Source organism: Dasypus novemcinctus, chromosome 6, assembly GCF_030445035.2.
Source record: "Dasypus novemcinctus isolate mDasNov1 chromosome 6, mDasNov1.1.hap2, whole genome shotgun sequence".
Classification (NCBI taxonomy): domain Eukaryota; kingdom Metazoa; phylum Chordata; class Mammalia; order Cingulata; family Dasypodidae; genus Dasypus; species Dasypus novemcinctus.
In genome coordinates this window covers 48,164,050-48,186,878 of record NC_080678.1, presented here as the reverse complement: position 1 = coordinate 48,186,878, position 22,829 = coordinate 48,164,050, and the positions used below count along the sequence as shown (strand labels likewise).

Below are 22,829 nucleotides of genomic sequence, written 5' to 3'. Positions count from 1 at the left end.
TTTAAATTTATGCCAGATTTTATACTGTCAGATCCTTTAAACAATTCATTTTGAACTTCCCCACAAAAATATTTTAAATCTTGTGATAAACAAAACAACAGGAAAAAAATTTTTTTTAAATATATATATTTGACATGCTAATTCATGGATGAATCTTGAAGACATCATGTTAAGTGAAATAAGTGAGACAAAAAGGACAGATATTATATGATTCCATTTAAATGAAATCGTTAGAACATGCAAATTCATAGAGACAGAAAGTATATAGTATAGGATTGTGGCAGGGGGAATGAGGAATTAATGCATAATGGGTATAGGGTTTTCCATTGGGGTAATGGGAACGTTCTGGTAAAGGATGGTGGTGAAGATAGTACAGCATTGTGAATGGGATTAACCCCCCTGAATTGTATCCTGGACAGTAGCTGAGTGGAAATTTTATGTTATATGTACGTTTCCATGATTAAAAAAAAAAAGTGACTAAAGAGATAATGACAATTAAATGCAATATATGATCCTATCTAATAATGGAGGAAAAAAGGTCCAAAAAGGACATTATTGGGACATATGAAAACACTGGAATATAGACTATAAACTTTATATGAAATGCTAAATTTCTTGAACTTAATAACTATACTTAAGGTAATTACATAAGTGAATATTCTTGTTATTAGGAAATGTACATGGAAGTATTATTATGTGTAAAATCTACTCTTAAATGTTGAAAGATCTACAGATGGATGGACAGATGGATACACAGAATGATATGGCAATGTGACAAAATATTAAAAATTGGTGTATCTAGATATCTAGTGTAGGAAGAATATTGGTGTTCTCTTTATGAGTTTTGTTTAACTTCTGCAGCTATCCTGTAAGTCTGAAATTATTTCAAAATAAAAGTTTACCGCTAGCTAAATAAAAATATTAAGATATTTAATGGAATTTGGAGATGACAAAATGTCACTAAAATAAAATAAGAAAATTTCTACCTTTATTCTTATACTTCTATTCATGGAAAAAATCTCTATAATTCTACTTTGTCTTTTTAAAGAGTTCTTACTTTAGACAAGAGATTATTTAGTTCATGAGGATGAAGCTTCACCACTTCTCCAAGTTGTTGTGCAGCAGCTTTTCTTGTAACTGGAGTAGTGCCAGTATCCAGTAAGATAAAAAGACGATCAAGCCTAAAATAATAAAAATAGAATAGTTATCCTTAGTTTTCTCACATGTAAAGTTTGAGTCAATATATGTATTGATAATCTATGAACAAAGCCCTATGCAAAGCTACAGAAGATATCTAACCTCTACCACTCACGGAATTTGCTATGGGATTGGAGGTTAAGGCAAGTACACAAATGACTATAATATTGGGTACAACAAAATACATGTTGGGAAGTGGATTTGGCTCAATGGATAAGAGAGTCCACCCACCACATGGGAGGTCCAGGGTTCAAACCCAGAGCCTCCTGACCTGTGTGATGAGCTGGCCCATGTGCAGTGCAGATGCACGCAAGGAGTGCCGTGCCACATAGGGGTGTCCCCCGCGTAGGCGAGTCCCATGTGCAAGCAGTGCGCCCTGGAAGGAGAGCCGCCCAGTGTGAAAAAAGTGCAGCCTGCCAAGGAGTGGCACCCCACACACGGAGAGCTGACACAGTAAGATGACACAACAAAAAGAGACACAGATTCCCAGTGCCGCTGACAAGAATATAAGCAGACACAGAAGAACACACAGTGAATGGACACAGAGAGCAGACAACTGGGGAGGAGGGAGGGGAGAGAAATAAAAAATAAATCTTTAAAAATAAATAAATAAATAAAATACATATAATAAAAGAAGTACAAAAGGCTTTGAGGAGTTGTCAAAGGCAGGAGCCTATACTGTTTCCCCATCTGCATAATACCAAAAAGACTTCATGAAAGAAATGTGCATGATAAAAAACAAAACAAACAAACAAAAAACAAAAAACAAGAAGAAATGTGTATGAGATACATCTTAAGTGTAAAATAAGATATCAATGGTGGTGAAAGGAAAAGGGGGAGAAACATTTGAAAGTGGGACTAGCACAAATACAGCAATAAGAAAAGGGAAGGTTTATTAAGAGGATGAATAACATAGTTTGGTTGGCATTCAGAGTACATTTATGGAAAGAGTAGAAAATACAGCTACAGAAGAATAGGCTGGAGCTTTATAGCGGAGACATTTGAATGTATAGTGCAACCACAAAGGTCTTGCTTGGGTCAAGATAGTAATGGGGCACTTTCAGTCAGATGGAGGACAAGAAAGACATGGGACTCTCTTCTCTCTGAGAAAAACAGCTAGAGGACAGGTAGATAAAACCTGGAAAAAATATTCTAGAGTTTAAGACACCAGGGGAAGGCTGGACACTGCCCAGAAAAGAGAGGGGCAAAGGAAAAGCACAGGACAGCAAAACTATGAGTTAAAAGCAGCACTGTAACTGTCAACACCCTGCCCTACTCTACACTTTTGAATTCTCAGGCCGCAGGACCCCAGGGATCCACCTCGCCAAGAAAGGGTAGAGAGAAGGACACAGCCTAAGGCTGACTCAGGTTCTGAACCACAAATTTGGTTTCCTGTATCCCAGGGGATCTTCCAGGACAGGACGAGTGGAGTCACACCATTGTTTGCTTTGGGAACCAGCAAGGGAGTAAAGAAATCTGACATTTTCAATCTCCCTCTCCTGACCAAGACTGGTTGTTGAAGATGAAGAGGGGAGTGGAATTATTCTCTATCGGGGAAAAGGGAGGGTGTTACCAGGATAGGGAAGTGGATGTGGCTCAAGCTATACTGGAGAACTGCCTCTGAGAATTTTTGAATTACAAGGCACTTAGGCTCCAGGCAGGATCCTCTATGACATTGATCCAGTCTGAGGTGTAGCAAATACACTTGACCAGGCTTTGAACCGAGGGGGCTTCTGAAGAGCACCATCTGCTAACAGACGAAGGAAGTGCACTTGAGGAAATAGAAAATTTAAAAAGAGGCTTTTTCTGGCCTTTACAGCCTCCCTTTCCAAGGCCCTTGGAAGAGGGTCTGCAACACATTACTGGGTCCAGAGCCCAGGAGCAAATAATGAGACAATCCTAAAGATCCAGATCAGGTTAAACAAGAAATCAAAGACAGCAGTAACACGTAGCCTCCTGCCACTAAACCCCTACAAAAGAGAGAAACTGAGCATCTGAGTAAATTTACCGCCATGATCAGATGCCTAGATATTAGCAAAAAATTACAAATCATACTAAGAAATCGTATCTATGGCCCAAGAAAAGTAATATATCAAAGTCCCAGAAAAGACACAGGATTTGAGACAACTAATCACCAAGATATGCATAAATTTCCAAAATCAAATCAGCTGAAAGACGATATGGCAAAATTGATAAAAGACATCAAAACAACAGGGAGGAGGCACAAAGAAGAATTTGAAAACCTTAATACAAAAGTAACAGGGAATGGGAGACACTAAAGGTGAGATCAAAAACAGATTAGAGGGGGAAGCAGATGTGGCTCAAGCAACAGGGCTCCCATCTACCATACGGGAGGTCCAGGGTTTGATTCCCATGGCCTCCTGGTGAAGGCAAACGGGCCCATGCAGCGAGCTGGCCCGAGCGGAGAGCTGGCCCACTTGGAGTGCTGGCCCGAGCAGAGAGCTGGCACAAAAAAAGACAACACAACAAAAAGGGACTCAGAGGAGAAACAATGAGACACAGCAGACCAGGGAGCTGAGGTGAAGCAAAAGACTGAGCATCTCTCTCCCACTCCAGAAGGTCCCAAGATCAGTTCCCAGTGCCACCTAAAGAGAAGACAAGCAGACAAAGGAGACTGCAATGGAGAGCAGATTGGGGGAGAGGGGGATAAATAACTACGTCTTAAAAAAAAAAAGATTAGAAGGAAGCAGATGTGGCTTGAGCAACTGGGTTTCCATTAACCATATGGGAGGACCTGGGTTCAATCCCCGGGGCCTCCTAGTGAAGGCATGTCAGGCTCGCACAGTGAGCCAGGCCTCTGTGGGGAGCAAAGCAGCAAGATGATGACACAACACAAGAAAGACACAGGGGACAGTCAAGGCAAGAGGCAACAGAAACCAAGAAATGAGGTGGCACAAGTGACAGGGTACCTCTCTCCCACATCAGAGGTCCCCAGGATCGAATCCCAGTGAAGCCTAGGGGAGAAAACGAGAAAACAAAAAAGAAACAGAGAAGATCACACAGCGAATGGACATAGACAGCAAACAGTTGCAGGGGAGGGGCATACAACAGCAGATTCGAAATGACAAAAGAAACAGTAAGTGATATAGAACAGAAAGGCTGAAATTGAAGAGAGAAAAGAAAGGTAAAAATTGAGCAGGGACTCAGAGTTGAATGATAACACGAAACTCAACAACATACATGTCATGGGAGCTCTAGAGAGAAAAGAGAAGGAAAAGGGGCAGAAAGAGTATTTGAGGAAATAATGGCTGAAAATTTCTAAGGGATGTGGAGTTTTTATTTTTGGTGTAATAAAATCATTCCAAAATCTTTTGTGGTGATAAATACACAACACTGTAAATATATTAAAAGCCACTGATTATATACCTGGGATAGATGGTATGGTGTGTGATATACATCAATAAAACTGCTCATAAATAAATGTGTAAGAATAGCTAGAAATAGCAGCTATGTATGGCAGGGGCAGCACAGAGAGATTGAGAAGTTAAGAATTTTCTTGATTGTCTTTTATTATTATTATTGAAATAATGAAAATGCTCTAATAATGATTAAAGTGATCAATGCACAACTATCTTATTTTACCAAATACTACTGATTGTACATATTGGATAAACTGTGTGCTTTATTAATATATGTCAATAAAATTGATTTGTTTAAAAGAAACAAAAAGAATGCAAAAAGAAACTAAAAAAATTATTAGCAAGACTTGGAAGAAATGAATCACTGAAGGAAACACACATGGTATAGTAACTAAATGAAATGTTAAGGGCATTGAGAAGATTCTAAGATTTTTAATATTATGGAATGAAAATGTCATTAAAAGAAATGAGGATAGGGAAGCAGATGTGGCTCAAGCTATACTGGGCTCCCGCGTACCACATGGGAAGTCCCAGATTTGGTTTCCAGCGCCTCCTGGAGGAGACGAGCAAGACAGTGCGCTGGCGCCACAGGCAGGCACAATGAGCTGGCGCAACAAGGAGGCAAAAAGAGCAAAGACAATGAGGAAAACAACAAAGCAGGGAGCTGAGGTGGCTTAAGCGATTGAGCGCCTCTCTCCCACATGGGAGGTCCCAGGTTCAGTTCCCAGTGCTGCCTAAAGAGAAAACAAGCAGACACAGAGAGCACACAGACAATGGACACAGAGAGCAGTGAGTGCAAACAGTGAGGGGGGAGGGGGGATGAATAAATAAAATAAATCTTAAAAAAAAGAATGAAATGAGGATAACTAGTGGAGAAAATGTTATGGGAAAAGATGACAAGCTCACTAGTGGCAGGGGCAGGATAGGTAGGAGACACCAAAAAGAACAGTTGGAATAGAGAGCTAAAGTTAAAGAGGAAGTTGGGACTAAAGGTCTATATGTTTTACAGTCATTTGTAAAGAAGTGATAGATATGGGAATAAAGAAAATCCCTGAACAAAGAGTTTATGGCACAAATTCCAGACCACAGTGCTTAGGTTCAAACACAATTCTGCTAATATTCCAAAAAACAAAATTTGGGATAAAATCACAATTCCTAACACCTGAAATAAGTGGGGGAAACGGAAGAGTATCACTTTTTCTGGAGTACAGGAAAATTCTAAGATCTTAGAGAGGCAAAGTTACAAAGAAGTACCACCATTATCCACACATCACAGAAGCCTAACCCTTCCACCGCTCTACTAATCAGGTTCAATGAGGCAAAGTAGATGCCACTGGTTAATAAAAGGAAGGAGGCTTGAAACCTGAAATAAATGGTTATTTTGAACAAGATAGAGGATGATATGGGGCAAAGTTATATTGATTCTGCCCAAAGTTATATTGATTCTGCCCGAAGGGAGAGTTAAGTGATAGGTCTTCAAATTTTATCTAATAAAGAGAAAGCAAGCAAGACCCCAGGGCTAAGCATAAATATTAGTAAATTGTAAAGAGGCTCAAATTTACTTTTTTTTTTCACAAAGAGTTAAAAACTTACAAAGCAAATCTGGAAGCCTTTTATAAGTAAGGATAAGCCTAAAAGGGGCCGGCCAAATAAAGAAGACAGTTTTTCAAACAAGGTGCTCTCCAAACTTTTTAATTGCTTCACAGCAAAACACCAAAAGGTAAGGTTCAAAGTTAATAGCTAACAGTATATAAGAAATAATTCAAGGGAAGCAGATTTGGCTCAACTGACAGAGCATCTGCCTACCATATGGGAGGTCCAGGATTCAAACCCAGGGCCTGCTCGCCCATATTGTGAGCTGGCCCATGCGCAGTGCTGATGCGCACAAGTGCCATGCCACGCAGGGGTGTCCCCCGCATAGGGGAGCCCCACAACAAGTGTGCCCTGCAAGGAGAGCCGCCCCACGCGAAAAAACCTCAGCCTGCCCAGGAATGGCACTGCATACACGGAGAGCTGATGCAGCAAGATGACGAAACAAAAAAAGACACAGATTCCCAGTGCCGCTGACAAGAATGCGAGTGGACACAGAAGAACACAGAAAGAATAATGCAGAGGAGTGGATGTAGCCCAAGTGGTTGAGTGCCTGCTTCCCATGTACAAGATCCTGGGTTCAATGCCTGGTACCTCCTTAAAAAAAAAAAAGGAGTAATGCAACACAGTTTTTGCTTCCAATATAATGAATGGCAAACAGAATGATTATAAAGAAATTAATTTCCATAGGGCATGCAAAAATTAATTTACTTTATACATTGCGTATAGACATAGCCCATCTTTTGGCATCAAATTTCTTCTTACTCCCAAGGTTATCTAAAACACTTGCCTTTACCAATTTGTGATGGTTACGTTAATGTGCCAACTGGCCAGGTAATGGTGTAAAGTTGCTTGGTCAAGCAAACACTGGGCTAACTGTAATACAAGGACATTTCATGGCCTTTAATCATCAGTTAGTTGATTGTATAGATGGCTGATTACATCTACAATCAACCAAGGAGACTACCTTCAGCAATGAGCGGTCTTATACAATCATAAAAGGCCTTAAAAGGGTAAGTGATTTCAGCATTCAGACAGACAGAATTCCCAGCACCACTTCAGACAGTCTACTGAGAACTAATCAAGGGCCGTTGTCAGTGTCCCTGGTTTGCAGCTTGCCCTGCAGAATCTGGACTTGTGCATCCCCACAGGTATGTGAGAGAATTTTATAAAATCTCATATTCTTTACAGATATCTCCTGTTGATTTTGTTTCCCTAGAGAACACTGACTAATACAGCTTGGTACCAGGAATGGTTTTTGAGAAAGAGAATCTTTAAAATGGGATTTCTGAAGCAGTTCTGGCATTTTTGCAATCAGCTCTACTCTGACTGGATTTAAGGGTATGAATGAATTCCTTTCCAATAATCAAGAGGCTACCGACAGTCCATGGCATGAGTTGGCAATGGAGATAGGCAAAATATCACCACTAGATATTACTACTTCTATGTTTATAAAAGGCAAGGATCTGGGTGAGAGTGTTTTCAACACCTTAACAGAGTTTTGTGGAGTCAAAAGGTACAGTGATGTTGGCTGGCTTTTCCTAAATACTCTAGATACAGTTACAAAAAAAAAAAAAAGGGATAAGCTAAAGGCTTCAAATTTGAAATTTAAATGCCCCATGAATGATGTGGAAGTTTCTATGTATGCTCTGAAAAGAAATCTTGTTTCATGCAGCCATAGACTTGAGATCTCTGAAAATCAGACTCAGAGTCTCGTACAAATAGCAGAGTTAGAATGGAAACTAAAATCTCAACTTCATAGGATATCTGCTGTTAAAATGAGGGCACTGATTGGAAAAGAGCAGAATCCTGATGTTTGGGATAGAGACATATGGGTTGATGATAATATCTGTGGGGACAGTGAAACCCTAAAATGTGCTGAGACTCTGCCAGATAAATATGTAATGGTCTGCCCTGTGGAGACACCAGCCAGCCTCCAGCCTGCCCCAGGGAGTCTGGACCTCCTCCCAACCCTGAGACAGGTGCCAGTCAAACTTCAATTCAGCCTGTGTTGCCCATGCAGAGTTCTGCCATCCAACTCCTGTCTGAAGAGATTAATCTTGTCTCACCAGACAAAAATGTAAAGGAATGCCCTGAGGCCAGTAGCTTGCAAGACATTTCTAATCCTTCTCCTTATCCACCCCCAACATGCCTCTTCATTTCCAGACATATAACCAAACTAAAATCACAACAAGCCCCCAGAGGTGAAGTACAAAGTGTGACCCATGAGGAAGTATGCTGTACTGCAAAAAAAACTGCATGAATTTTCCAATTTATATAGACAGAAATCAGGAATATGTGTGGAAATGGATATTAAAGATATGGGATAATAGTGGAAGGGAAAAAAAGTTGGATCAGGCTGAATTTATTGATATGGGTCCACTAAGCAGAGATTCTGGATTCAATGCTCCAGCAAGAGGGTTATAAAGGGTTCTAACATTTTGTTTAGGTGGCTGACTAAAACATGGACCAAAAACTGGCCTAGAACAAGGGTTCTTAACCTTGTTTGTTCCACAGACCTCTTTGCCAATCAGGTGAAAACCACGGACCCCTTACTAAGTCCACATTATTTAATAAATACATCACACATATACGGATTTGAATTACAGACACAGAGAATCATGGCCCCTTAATCAATTCCCAGTTTACACACCCAGAGCCCCTTGAATGAAGGGAAGGCCGGGTCACCTTGGGGAAGGATCTGTTACACTGCCAAAAAATGTATATTGTTAATCTTCCCCCAAGTTTTCCCCAAAGAGACCTACAGACTTTAAAAAAATTAACTGTGGGGAAGCGGGGTTGGCCCAATGGATAGGGCGTCAACCTACCACATGGGAGGTTCAAGATTCAAACCCAGGGCCTCCTGACCCGTGTGGAGCTGGCCCACACGCAGTACTGTGGTGGGCAGGGAGTGCTGTGCCACGCAGGGGTATCCCCTGTGTAGGGGAACCCCACGCGCAAGGAGTGCGCCCCGGAAGGAGAGCCTCCCAACGCAAAAAAAGCACAGCCTGCCCAGGAGTGGCACCGCACACACAGAGAGCTGATGTAGCAAGATGATGCAACAAAACACAACACAGATTCTGGGTGCCGCTGACAAGAATACAAGCGAACACAGAAGAACACACAGCGAATGGACAGAGAGAGCAGACAACTGGGATGGGGAGGGAAAGGGAGAGAAAAAAATAAAAAATAAATCTTAAAAAAAATAGTTAACTGTGAATTGGAGAAAAGGAAATGATCATTTTGGGAATTATTAAACACTGGCTCAGAAATAATAATTCCAGGAGATGCAAAATGTCACTGTGGTCCTCCAGTCAGAGGAGGGGCTTATGGAGGTCAGGTGATTGATGGACTTTTAGCTCAGGTCCATCTCACAGTGTGTCCCCGGACTCATTTGGTCATTATTTCCTTAGTTCCAGAATGCATAATTGGAATAGACACACACAGTAACTGGCAGAATCCCTACATTGGATCCCTGACTTATGGAGTGAGGGTTATTATGGTAGGAAAGGTCAAAGTGGAAAGCACTAGAACTGCCCCGACTCAGAAAATCAAAAGCAATACCAAATTCCTGGAGGGACTGCAGAGATCAGTGCCATCATCAAGGAGTTGAAGGATACAGGTAGGGTGATTCCCACCACATCCCCATTCAACTCTATTTGGCCTGTGCAGAAAACAGAAGGATCTTGGAGGATGACAGTAGATTATCATAAACTTAACCAGGTGGTGACTCCACTTGTAGCTGCTGTCCCAGATGTGGTATCACTGCTTGAGCAAACCAACACATCGCCTGGTACCTGGCATGCAGCTATTGATCTGGAAAATGCTTTTTTCTTAACTGTCGTTAGTTAAGGACCACCAGAAACAGCTCGCTTTCAGCTGGCAAGGCCAGCAGTATACCTTCACTGTCCTGCTCAGGGGTATATCAACTCTCCTGCACTACATAATAATACTAATGATATCATGTTGAGTGGACCTAGTAAGCAAGAAGTAGCAATGACTCTAAACTTATAGGGAAGGCATTTGCATGAGAGAGGATGGGGAGAAATCCAACAAAAATACAAGAGCCTTCAACCTTGGTGAAATCTCTAGGTGTCCAGTAGTGTGGGACATGTCAAGATATTCCTTCTAAAGTGAAGGATAAGCTGTTGCATCTGGCCCCTCCTATGACCAAGAAAGAGACACAAAGCTTAGTCAGTCTTTTTGGATTTGGGAGACAACACATTCTTCATTTGGTGTGCTACTCCAGCACATTTACTGAGTGACCGGAAAAGCAGATAGTTTTGAGTGGAGACCAGAACAAGAGGAGGCTCTGTGACAGGTCCAGGCTGCTAGGCAAGCTGCAATACCATTTGGGCCATATGATCCAACAGATTCAATGGTGCTGGAAATGTCAGTGGCAAATAGAGGTACCATCTGGAGCCTTTGGCAGGCCCCTATAAGAGAATCACAACACAGACTGTTAGGATTTTGGCCATCCTCTGCCGGTAACTACTGTCCTTTTGAGAAACAGCTTTTGGGTCTTAGTAGAGACTGAATGTTTAACCATGGACCACCAATTACCATGAGACCTGAGTTGCCTATCATGAGCTGGGTATTGTCTGACCCCAAACCATAGAGCTGGGCATGCACAACAGCACTCCATCATAAAGTGGAAGTGGTATATAAAAGACAGGGCTTGAGCAGATCCTAAAGGCACAAGTTACATGAGGAAGTAGCCCAAATTCTTGTGGTCACCACTCCTACCACATTATCTTCTTCTTCCCAGCTATGGCCTCTTGGGGAGTTCCTTACAATCAGTAGACTGAGGAAGAGAAAACTTGGGCCTGGTTTACAGGTGGTTCTATATGATATGCAGGTACCACCTGAAAGTGGACAGTTGCAGCACTGCAGCTCATTTCTGGAACTTTCCTAAAGGACAGTGGTGAGGGCAAATTCTCCCAGTGGGCAGAACTTTGAACAGTGCACGTGGTTGTTCATTTTGCTTGGAAAAAGAAATGGCTGGAGGTACATTTGTATACTGATTCAAGGGGTATTGCCAATGGTTTGGCTGGATGGTCAGGAACTTGGATGAACATAATTTGAAAACTGGTGACAACAGGTATGGGGAAGAGGTATGTGGAGAGACCTTTCTGAGTGGACAAAAAACATGAAAATATTTGTGTCCCACATGAATGTTCACCAGAGGGTAACTTCAGCAGAGGAAGATTTTAATAATCAAATGGATAAAATGACCCACTCTGTGGACAGCACTCAGATTCTGTTCCCAGTCACTCCTGTCACTACCCAATGAGCTCATGAACAAACTGGCCATGGAGGTAGGGATGGAAGTTATGCACAGGTTCGGCATCACGGACTTCCCCTCACCAAGGCTGACTTTGCTACAGCCACTGCTGAGTGCCCAATTTGCCAGCAGCAGAGACCCACACTCAGCTCCCGATATGGCACCATTCCCCGAGGTGATCAGCCTGATACCTGGTGGCAGGCTGATTACACTGGACTACTTCCATCGTGGAAGGGGCAGTTGTTTCAACTGGAATAGACACATACTCTGGATATGGATTTGCCTTCCCTGCATGCAATGCTTCTTCCAAAACTACCATCCAAGGACTTGCTGAATGTTTTATCCACTGCCATAGCATTCCAAAAGCACTGCTTCTAATCAAGAAACCCACTTCACAACAAATGATGTGCAGCAATGGGTATTCATGGAATTCACTGATCTTACCATGTTCCCCATCATCTTGAAGCAGCTGAATTGATAGAGTGGTGGAATGGCCTTTTGAAGACTCAATTAAGGCCAACTAGATGACAATACCTTGCAGGACTGAGGCAATGTTCTCTAGGATGCTATGTATGCTCTAAACCAGCATCAACCCTATGGTGCTGTTTCTCCCATAGCCAGGACTCATAGGCTCAGGAACCTAAGGGTGGAAACAAGAGGGGCACCACTCACTATTACCCCTACGATCCACTAGGAAAATTTTTGCTTCCTGTCCTGTAACCTTAAGCTGTGCTGTTCTATAAGTCTTAGTTCTAAAAGGAGTGCTTCCACCAGGGAACACAATTATGATTCTATTTTACTGGAAGTTAAAGACTACCACCTGGCCATTCTAGGTTTCTCGTGCCTCTGAATCAACAGGCAAAGAAAGGACTTACTATACTGGCTGGGGTGATTGATCCTATCAAGGGGAAATAGGACTGCATCTACGTAAATGGAAGTAAGGAAGAATGTGCCTGGAAAAGAGGAGACCCTCTAGGGCATCTCTTTGTACTACCACTCCCTGTGGTTAAAGTCAATGGAAAATTGCAACAACCCAATCCAAGGAAGACTAACAATGGCCCAGAATCTTCAGGAATGAAAGTCTGGTTCACCCCACCAGGCAAAGAACCACGGCCAGCTGAGGTGTTTGCTGAGGTTAAAGAGAATATGGATTGGGGTAGCGGAAGAAGGTAGTGATAAATACGGACTTCAACCACATGACCAGTTACAGAAACAAGGACTGTAATGATCATGAACGTCTTCCTTGTTTTGTTATGAGTCTGACATAAAATGAATGTCTTTGTTTCCTTCTGTAACTTTTCCCCTTATCATAGGGCGTAAATTATATTAGTTTCATGTTATAATATTTAAGGATGTCAAGTTTAAGAGTGAATATTACCCAAGGACTTGCACCCCATTCTGGAAGGAATTAGTGCGCTTCCACTTGCACAAAGGGCAGTTTAATATTGTTAGGTGGAAATATATATATATCTATATATATAGATATCTATATCTATATCTATATATATGCTGCTGTTTTTATTTAGAGACTAAGTATTGTTTAAGGTTATGTGTATGGCTACAAAGTTGACAAGGGGTAGACTGTGATGGTTAGGCTAATATGTCAACCTGGTCAGGTAACAGTGTCCAGTTGTTTGGTCAAGCAAGCACTAGACTAATTGTAATATAAGGACATTTCATGGATTTTAATCATCAGTGAGTTAATTTCATAAGTGTGGCTGAATACATCTACAATCAACCAATGAGATTATAGTCTTATATAATCAGTTGAAGGTCTTAAAGGGGAAACTGATTTGAGTACTCAGAGATAATTCCCAGCTCCACTTCGGACAGTCAAAGTCTCCTAAGAATTTATCAAGGACCTTCATCAGAGCCTCTGGTTGGTTTGGAGCCTGAGCTGGAGAATTTGGACTTGTGCATCCTCACAGTCGCGTGAGAGAATTTTATAAAATCAAATATTATTTACAGATATCTCCTGTCAGTTCTGTTTCCCTAGAGAACCCTGACTAATATACCAGTTATCAGTTTTCACTATAGAGTTCCTGTGAACAGTGACTCAGAGATGAGAGGATGAAGGAGAGAGAAAAAAAACCTTTTCTGACAGCTGGTATTCTTAAAAAGTTCTTAGACTCAATCAAGCCCCCAAATTCCTATCTCCACAAAATTACTTAACTCATCCATTCCACATACAACTCTCAGGAAGCCATTTGACTTGCTTTGTCATGAAGGCTGGCTCTGATGTTAAGGTTCATGAGAACAAAACCCCTTAGGAATGCCCAATAAATATCTATATTTTGCCATGATTTTCAATGCCTCTGCTCAATGAAGAAAAATTTGCAGAGAAAGGAACAATTTTAAACAACTACAAACAACCTTCTGTAAGTATAAAAAGACAAATTTTCATTTTAAATCTTTTTTTAATTTCTCTTCCCTTCCCCCCCCAACTCCCCATTGTCTGCTCTCTGTGTCCATTTGCTGCGTGTTCTTCTTTGTCCACTTCTATTGTCAGCGGCACGGAATCTGTGTTTCTTTTTATTGCATCATCTTGTGTGTCAGCTCTCCATGTATGCGGTGCCATTCCTGGGTAGGCTGCACTTTCTTTTTGCGCCAGGCAGCTCTCCTTATGGGGCGCGCTCCTTGCATGTGGGGCTCCCCTATGCAGGAACACCCCTGCGTGGCAAGGCACTCCTTGCGCGCATCAGCACCGCACGTGGGCCAGCTCCACACGGGTCAAGGAGGCCCGGGGTTTGAACCATGGACCTCCCATGTAGTAGATGGATGCCCTATCCACTGGGCCAAGTCCACTTCCCCATTTTAAATCTTCTATATTGTATGACAGGGAAAATTATCAAAAACTATTTAAATTTTATTTTTATGCTACATTGATTTAATATTTGAATATGCTACACACGTTCTTTTTAAAAATATTGAGCTCTCTTGTATAATGTATACAGTTCACCTAGATCCAGGACCTTCCTAAAAGAAACAGAAGTAAAATCAAAAGAACTAGAAGTTAGGAGATCCCTAAAGTTCTACTTTTTTCACTCGTAAAAGGACTTGGGGACATTCACTTACCTCCTTTCTTAGGAGAGTAAAGTTAGATAATCTAGCCACATTTTATAGCTTTACATTCTTTTTTTGTTTGTTTTTAATTTCTTTTTATTTCTCTCCCCTTCCTTCTCCCCACCCCGGTTGTCTGTTCTCTGTGTCCGCTTCTATTCTTGTCAGCAGCACGTGGAATCTATGTCTCTTTTCATTGTGTTATCTTGCTGCATCAGCTCTCCGTGTGGGCAGCACCACTCCTGGGCAGGCTGAACTTTTTTTCGCACTGGGCGGCTCTCCTTACGGGGTGCCTTCCTTGTGCATGGGGCTCCCCTACGCAAGGGACACCCCTGCGTGGCAGGGCATTCCTTGTGCAAATCAGCACTGCACGTGGGCCAGCTCCACACAGGTCAAGGAGCCCTGGGTTTGAACCGTGGACCTACCATGAGGTAGGCGGACGCTCTATCTGCTCAGCCAAGTCCGCTTCCCTAGTTTTACATTCTTACGGTGATTTTTGTTTTTTTCTTGTATAACAGTGTTTGTTATATCTTTTTTTTGATGCCAAGTTCCTTAGACTGTACCTCTGAGAAGATTTTAACGACTTCATAATTCCTTTTCCATAAAAGAGTTTCTACTTGTTGTAACCAAAAGCAAGGCTGTTTGCAAAATGAAAACTCTAAGGAAGTGACAATACTAACCTATTAGTAAATCCATATGTAAACTAGTTTCCACAAAGATTTCCAAAATAATTTCCACCCTCCTAAAACCCCAATTACCATTCCCTATTCCTTAATAAGGAATGGACTACTTCACTGGGTAGATTTCCAGGCTACGGACCACAAATTATTTCAAGTTCTCTCCTCAATACTCTAAACATTGGCCTTTACACTTACCTGCTCTTTGCATTTCAAATGAAAGGACAATCCTCACTCCTTTTCAAGATTTACATATTATCCCACTGTTTTCCTGATACTATGCCCTTCTACCATCTTTCAGTTTAGTCTTTCTCCAATATCATAAATCAATGCTCTATTGTTTCTTTTCTATTTAAAAATGCACAGGTCTTTCTTTATTTAATGAGAAAATAACCAACTCCATCTTCTAGAACACTTCATTAACAAGCATTTTGAAAAAGTATTTAAAACCGCTTCTTTTATATCCTCACCAGATATAATTTAATCCTTGTATATCAAGTTTCTACCCCACTACTCTATGGAAATAGCACACCTGAAGGTCATCAAACTCATAAAACTTCTAATCCTTTTTTTTTTGTAAATCAAATTTTCCTTGACTATTCTGACACCAGTAAGCACCCTATTCTTAAAATACTTTCCTTCTGATGTTTTCACATTATATTACTCTGGCTCTTCTTTGAACTCTTGACAATTCTTTCACTGATTCTCCTACTCTTACCATCCTTAATATCCACATTCTCCTAGATTCAACCCTTGGCTGTTCATCTTCTCTTAACAGTTTCTCCTCTAGGAAACTATACTGTTATTTGTTTAAACTATAACTTAGTACAAATAATTCCCAAATCTAGCCTATCTGAGAGCTCCAGTGCCACATTTCCAACTGCATGGTGAGCATAACCCCATACTAAATGTGACAATGTGGCCAAATTAACTTTTTTTTTTTTTAAGATCTATTTATTTCTCTCCCCTCCTCCTCCCCCCCCCCCCCCCCCCCGTTGTCTGCTCTCTTGTGTCCATTTGCTGTGCGTTCTTCTGTGTCCACTTGCATTCTCATCAGGCGGCATGGGAATCTGTGTCTCTCTTTGTTGAGTCATCTTGCTGTGTCAGCTCTCCCTGCATGCGGCGCCACTCCTAGGCGGGCTGCGCTTTTTCACACAGGGTGGCTCTCTTTGCAGAGCTGTACTCCTCGCACGTGGGGCACCCCTCTGCAGGGGACACCCCTGTGTGGCATGGCACTCCTTGCGTGCAGCAGCACTGCCTGTGGGCCAGCTCACCACACAGGCCAGGAGGCCCTGGGTTTGAACCCTGGACCTCCTATATGGTAGGTGGATGCTCTATCAGTTGAGCCAAATCCACTTCCCCAGATTAACTTTCTAAAGCACCTTTTGATCATATCACTACCATACTTTAAAACTGTCAATGGCTCAACCTTATCTACCAGTTAGTAACCCAAAACAAAAAAGTATCTCTCTAACATAGGTCTTTCTGGTTTCTGTAATTTTGCCTATGCTGTTTCCTCCACTTGGAACATCTTCTTTTGGTTCAAATTCTTGCGCTAGCTCTGATTCATCAAGATTTAGCTAAAAGGAGAATTGTATCCAGCATCCATGTGGAATCTAAGCTCTCTCTTGATATAGATGTGGAGTGGACACAGCCATTCTAGGGTCCACAAGATGGAGGAACAGAGAATGGATTAGAGTGGACTTACCGATATTCTATTCATGAACTATTGTGATTAGTAATCGAAGAAAATGTGGCATTGGTGTGGACAAAGTGGCCATGGTGGCTGCTGGGGGTAGGGAGTGGAAGGAAGAGATGTGATGTGGGGGCATTTTCAGGGGTTGGCGTTGTCCTGCGTGGTGCTGCAGGGACAGTTACCAGACATTGTATGTCCTCCCATGGCCCAATGTGTGGACTGTGGGAGAGTGTGGGCTATGGTGTGGACCACTGACCATGAGGTGCAGCAGTGCTCAGAGATATATTCACCAAATGCAATGAACGTCTCATGATGATGGAGAAGGTTGCTGTTATGGGCGGAGGAGTGGGGTGAGGGGGGTGGGGGTTATATGTGGACCTCATATTTTTTTAATGTAACATTAAATTTTTTAATGTAACATTAAAAAAATAAAGAGAAAAAAGAGAGAAAACCAAAAAAAAAAATTTAGCTAAAATCCTTTAAATTCTTGAAACTATCTCAAACTACTGTATAAGAGAGATTTGTTTCTTCTTACACAATCCACATTAATTCTCATCTTGAACCTTTCAGAATTTATTGTGCTTTGTTAAGCTAGCATCACTTACACTAATTTGTCACGTCTTAGCTCCTCTTTAGTTTTCACCTCCTTCCATGATCCTTTTTATCCCCCCCCGCCCCCAGTAGTTTGAACAGTGCCTTAGTATTCAAATATTTTTGAAAACTTAGTATTGGTTGTAATTAAAATTACAGACATGAAAAAGTTCAAGTTTCTTGAGGGCAAGTTTAAAGACCAATTTTAAGCAAAGAAACAGTAATTAGCAAAAAAATAGTAACTTTTTTCACTTCCTTTGGGAAACTCCTAAACCTGTAATAGCTATATTACAGAACATGCTAAAGTAATGTTTCAGCAAATGAAAAGATCAGCTCAGTAGTACTTCAGCATTCTGAACAACAAAGTAGTTCTGCCTGCCCCAAATAGCAAGCTGAAAGAAGCCATGCAGTAAGCAATGTGTTCCTTCAAAATGTACATTTTTCCTTAAACTTTCCTTAAGTCTCCTGCTACCTAGCTTCATTTAGAACTACACTCCTGTCAAAGGCCTCTGTCTCTTCTCTAACTAAATGCTGATCCTGTCCCACAGACACACAATTCCTCTTGACTCTCCTTTCTGCAGAGCCTTTTATCCCAATGCTGTGTCAGGTAACCTCTGTTACCTATTAGCCAATAGCCCTGAGGGTAGCAGGTCAGCATACTCTCACATCCAATCCCAGGCCTGTTTATCCTTACATCTTCCACATGTGGTAGCCAAACTTGCCCTCCCCGAATAGAGGAATGGGGACACAAGAATGCTTTTCTGGTCCTCTTGACTCAAAGTCCCTTTAGAGTTCTCTATTCCTCTCACCAGGAAAACATATTAGGCATCACACAAAAGAAGAGAGGATAAGCAGATCAGAATCTGGTAAGAGGGCCCTATGTACAACCCCAGTGAAGTCAGCTATGAGGCAAGCAGGGTATGTACCAAGGACAGGCCACAGTGGAAAAGCAATGGAAAAGGCTGATCTAGTGAACTGGTGGGGGAGGAGGAAAGGGCATAAAACAAGGTCAATATTACATTAGAGGGCAGACAGGACCATGGGTGAGGGAGAGGTATAAAGGAAGTTGGGTGGTCACAGAAGAGAAGTTAAAAGAAAGGCTGACTGAGGTAACACAGTATTTACCACAATACTTCTTTTGGTTAAACCTCCTCTTGCAGGGAAAAAAAACAAACATTTTTCATTCTCTGAAGGATGAAGACAGGGTAAGAGATGTCAAGCTAAATGGAAGCTTTAATGCTACCAAAGACTGTAGAAGAATAATTTAAATAAAACATAAGGCAACTAAATTTTGATATTATCCATTGTTTATGAATCTATTAATGATAAGAAATCTGGTCCATTTTCAATTTGGATTTTAATTCAGAGAGAACTACACAAGACAGAATTCTTATTTATTTTGCCTACCTGTCATTTCAGGCAACTGCTCTAAAGAGTGCCTAGATGAAGGATAAATGAAGTTTAAAGAAGCTACGCTGGGAAGCAGAAGTGGCTCAAGCAACTGGGCTCCCATCTAACACATAAGAGGTCCAGGGTTTGAGTCTCATGGCCTCCTGGTAAAGGAAAGCTAGCCCGCACAGTGAGCTGGTCCAAGAGGAGAGCTGGCCCACGCAGAGTGCTAGTCCCCGTGGAGAGCTGGCACAGCAAGATGACCCAACAAAAAGAGACAGAGAGGAGAGACAATAAGAGATGCAGCAGACCAGGGAGCTGAGGTGGCGGAAGAGACTGAGCACCTCTCTCCCACTCTGGAAGGTTTAAGGATCGGTTCCTGGTGCCACCTAAGGAGAAGACAAGCAGACACAGAAGAACACACATTGAATGGACACAAAGAGCAGACAGCGAGCGCAAAACAAGCGAGCGCAAAACAAGGGGTGAGGGAAGAAATAAATAAATCTTAAAAAAAAAAAGCTATGCTGCAATTGCAATCTAACCCCCATCTTCTCCAAATGTTTGCATTATGATAATTCATAATAGTAAAGGAATGGAAAGAAACTGAATCATATACATTTTTAACTATGAAACCTATCCTAGATTACTACTTCACAGTTATTTTTTTCCATTTGGCGAAAACACAGTAATATTTAAAATAGAGATTGCTACTTGAATTGTTGCTTTTCTGTGTTATTTGAGGAATAAAGAGAGTACACAGGGAAGCAGACTTGGCACAATGACCAGGACGTCCGCCTACCACATGGGAGGTCCCCGGTTCAAACCCCGGGCCTCCTTGACCCGTGTGGAACTGGCCCATGTGCAGTGCTGATGTGCGCAAGGAGTGCCATGCCACACAGGGTGTCCCCCGCGTAGGGGAGCCCCACTCACAAGGACTGCAACACATAAGGAGAGCCGCCCAGTGCAAAAGAAAGTGCAGCCTGACCAAGAATGGCACTGCACACGCAGAGAGCTGACACAACAAGATGACGTAACAAAAAGAAACACAGATTCCCGGTTCCACTGATAAGGATAGACGTAGTCACAGAAGAATACAAAGCGAATGGACAGAGAGAGCAGACAACTGGGAGAGGGGGAAGGGGAGAGAAATAAATAAAAATAAATCTTAAAAAAAAAAGAGAGTACACAGTAGACAAGCTATACTTCTCCCACTAGAACATTCCATGAGAATGCGGGCTCTACTTTTGTTTACTGTTGTATACCCAGCACCTGGAACATAGAAGGCATTCAGTAAATACTTGTTAATGAATGCTGAATGGAAAAGTAGTACAACCAGGCTGCATTATTTGCTTCAGTACATTTTTTCTACCCTCAATCCTTGATCCAAAATCTAAAGCCTCTTGCATCACTCTTTTTTAAAGATAAAACATACTAATCTAGGTTCTTCAGCAAAAATATTCATGATTTTAAAACTGCATATAAAATTGTACACTTTAATAGGTTAAATGGTCAATTTTATGTTACGTGTACTTTACCACAATTAAAACAGAAAGAAGGGGGGACAGGTAATCTTCCTGTAAGGCAGGGAGGAATTGTCTATAGAGTTTGAAATGGAAAAGCTTCTATAACACCTCCTCTATATTTTCTGGCTTGAAAAAAAAAATCCCTAAATCTTTTATGTTTGAAATATTCAATATATTTAGCATTTATAATAGTCCTTCCTGTCAATCTTACAATGGATTAAAATTAGCAATAACGTAGGAATAGGCCCAGCAAACACAAGACACCTATGCTGTTGCAGGTTAAGACCAGTTTTTTCTACAATAAGCATTTTTCCTGTCAGTAAAAAGGGTCTCTGGAACTTCCACTACATGAAGAAACTTCTTTTTTTTTGGCAGAACAGACACGTTAAAACAATGCTCCTCTTAAGTTTCAGCAGCACAAAGAGAATTTTAAAAGATTGAGCAAAGATCTGTTCATATGTAGCGATTTGTTTCTTCTCGAAGGGGTGTGTTCAGTATTTTTTCTGCATCCTTTCTAAAAAACTGTATCATATTCACACCCAAAGAAATGTCTCAGTCCTAGCATATGGCCTCACAAACTGCCAAATCATAAGTACTGTCTAGAAGTTTTAGACATGACCTTTATCAAGAAAAGCTCTCTAAATTACATTTTTAAAATTTTCTCTATAATTATGATCAAGGAAAAAACTATTTTCATGTTAGCTAGCCTAGGTACTAAAGTGAAATCACCTGTGGCATAAAGAGGCACAGATATCAAATATGATATTAAAAAATACATCTACACTAGGTGTTGCAACCCTAGTCAGTCAACATATGTAATAAGCATAAATTTTAGCAACCCCTCTAAGAATGGCTTTACTGTTGGTGGCCCAACACCAATTAGGTGACAAATTATACTGGGCAAAGGGCTCACAAAGCAAACAAAAGTATTCAAAGATTTAACAATTATGATTTCAATTCATTATAAGCAATACTAAAAGCCTGTAATATACATAAATTTTTCTTTTTGCTGAGGTTGGTTTTGTGGAAGCAAATCAAATAGCTAGTGAGTGACCTTAGCTGACTTCCCAGCAACCACATCTTAAGGGCAGCATTGTTCTCCACTCCTACATGTGTATGGGGTCTCTTTCATTAAGGGTCTAAAGAAGTCATAAAATTTTCAGCAATATTTCACTGAATTTTACGGAGAACATCAAATGCTATCACAGTACTTAGCTGTAAGTGGGGTTTAAAAATTTCAGTCACACAAAATACAAGGTCATGGTATATCCAATTCACATTATGAAAGGCCATGTTATCAGAGAATTGTACTTTTATCAGAAAATTTGTTCTGGTGATATTTACTTTTTTTAAACTGGCATTTAGAATTGATAGCACAGAATTTTAAACTTTTAAAAATATTTCTGATATTTCCTTTCTTTTTTTAAATTATAACCCTGGTTAATATTCAAAGCTATAGTGAAAGTCTTTCTGAGGAAACACTGTAGCTAAAGTCAGAAGCACTCAATGAAAAATATTGGAAATATTCTACTATTCATAAATTATACTAAATCATGACACGTTTTAAGCAAGAAGCAAAATTGCTTTTTTTTTTAAAAGAGGTACCAGGGATTGAACCCTGGAGCTCATACATGGGAAGGTGGCGCTTAACCACTTGAGCTACACCCACTCCCCTAATTCATTTTTTTGTAAATGTATTGAGCACCTACTAGGTGCCATGCGCTCTCCTGGAAACAGAAAAATCAGACACACTCTTTTCTCTTATTTTAATCTTGTAGGGAAGATAAACAAATAGTCAACTACAAAGTATAGTAATCACTATGATGGTCAGTACTCTTTCGTGCAAATAACTTAGAAGTAAAATCAGAAAAGGTTTCCCAAAGTGACACATACACTAAGAGCCAAAAACTAAGGTTGGAATCAGCCAGACTTGCGGTGAGGGAAAGAAGTGTTCCAAGTATAAAGGATGGGAGGTGAGAACACAGGTTCAGTATGGGTGGAGCGTGTGCATGTGTGTTGCAGAGAACTTGACACAAAATGGGGCAGAAACCAGATTGCAAAGAGTCTGGTAAAACAAATTAAGGAATTTGGACTTCATCCTATGGCAATAGGAAACAACTAAAGGGTTTTCAGTAGGAAAATGCACACGTTAACATCTGCATATTAGAGAGTTCACCCTGGTTAAAATGAAGAATAAAGTAGGTAATTAGAGATCTTAGGAGGCAGGATCTGGACTAGAGAAGATGGTGACAAGGAACAGAATTGTGATAATTACTATGGAAAGAAAACAGATGGACTGGAGAAAGATTTAAAAAGTAGAACTGACAGGACTGGATGTGGGAAGAGGGGGAAGTCAAAGATTATTTCCATGTTTCTGGACCTGGCAATCAAGGGAATATTATTTTCCTTCTGTTGGAAATGTTTACCAGGGCCTAAAAATGT

The 22,829-nt window shown here is 41.0% G+C and overlaps 1 protein-coding gene across 3 annotated transcripts in view; it reads right to left on the bottom strand.

Moving 5' to 3' along the window:
- Positions 1-22,829, bottom strand: part of BTAF1 (B-TFIID TATA-box binding protein associated factor 1) — a 253,521-nt gene that overhangs the window by 228,378 nt on the left and 2,314 nt on the right. For all 3 annotated transcript variants that reach the window (XM_071215766.1, XM_071215765.1, XM_058298768.1), the window contains exon 2: positions 1,058-1,181. In XM_071215766.1, the coding sequence (XP_071071867.1) occupies positions 1,058-1,181 (124 nt within the window). The remainder of the gene's footprint in view (positions 1-1,057; positions 1,182-22,829) is intronic.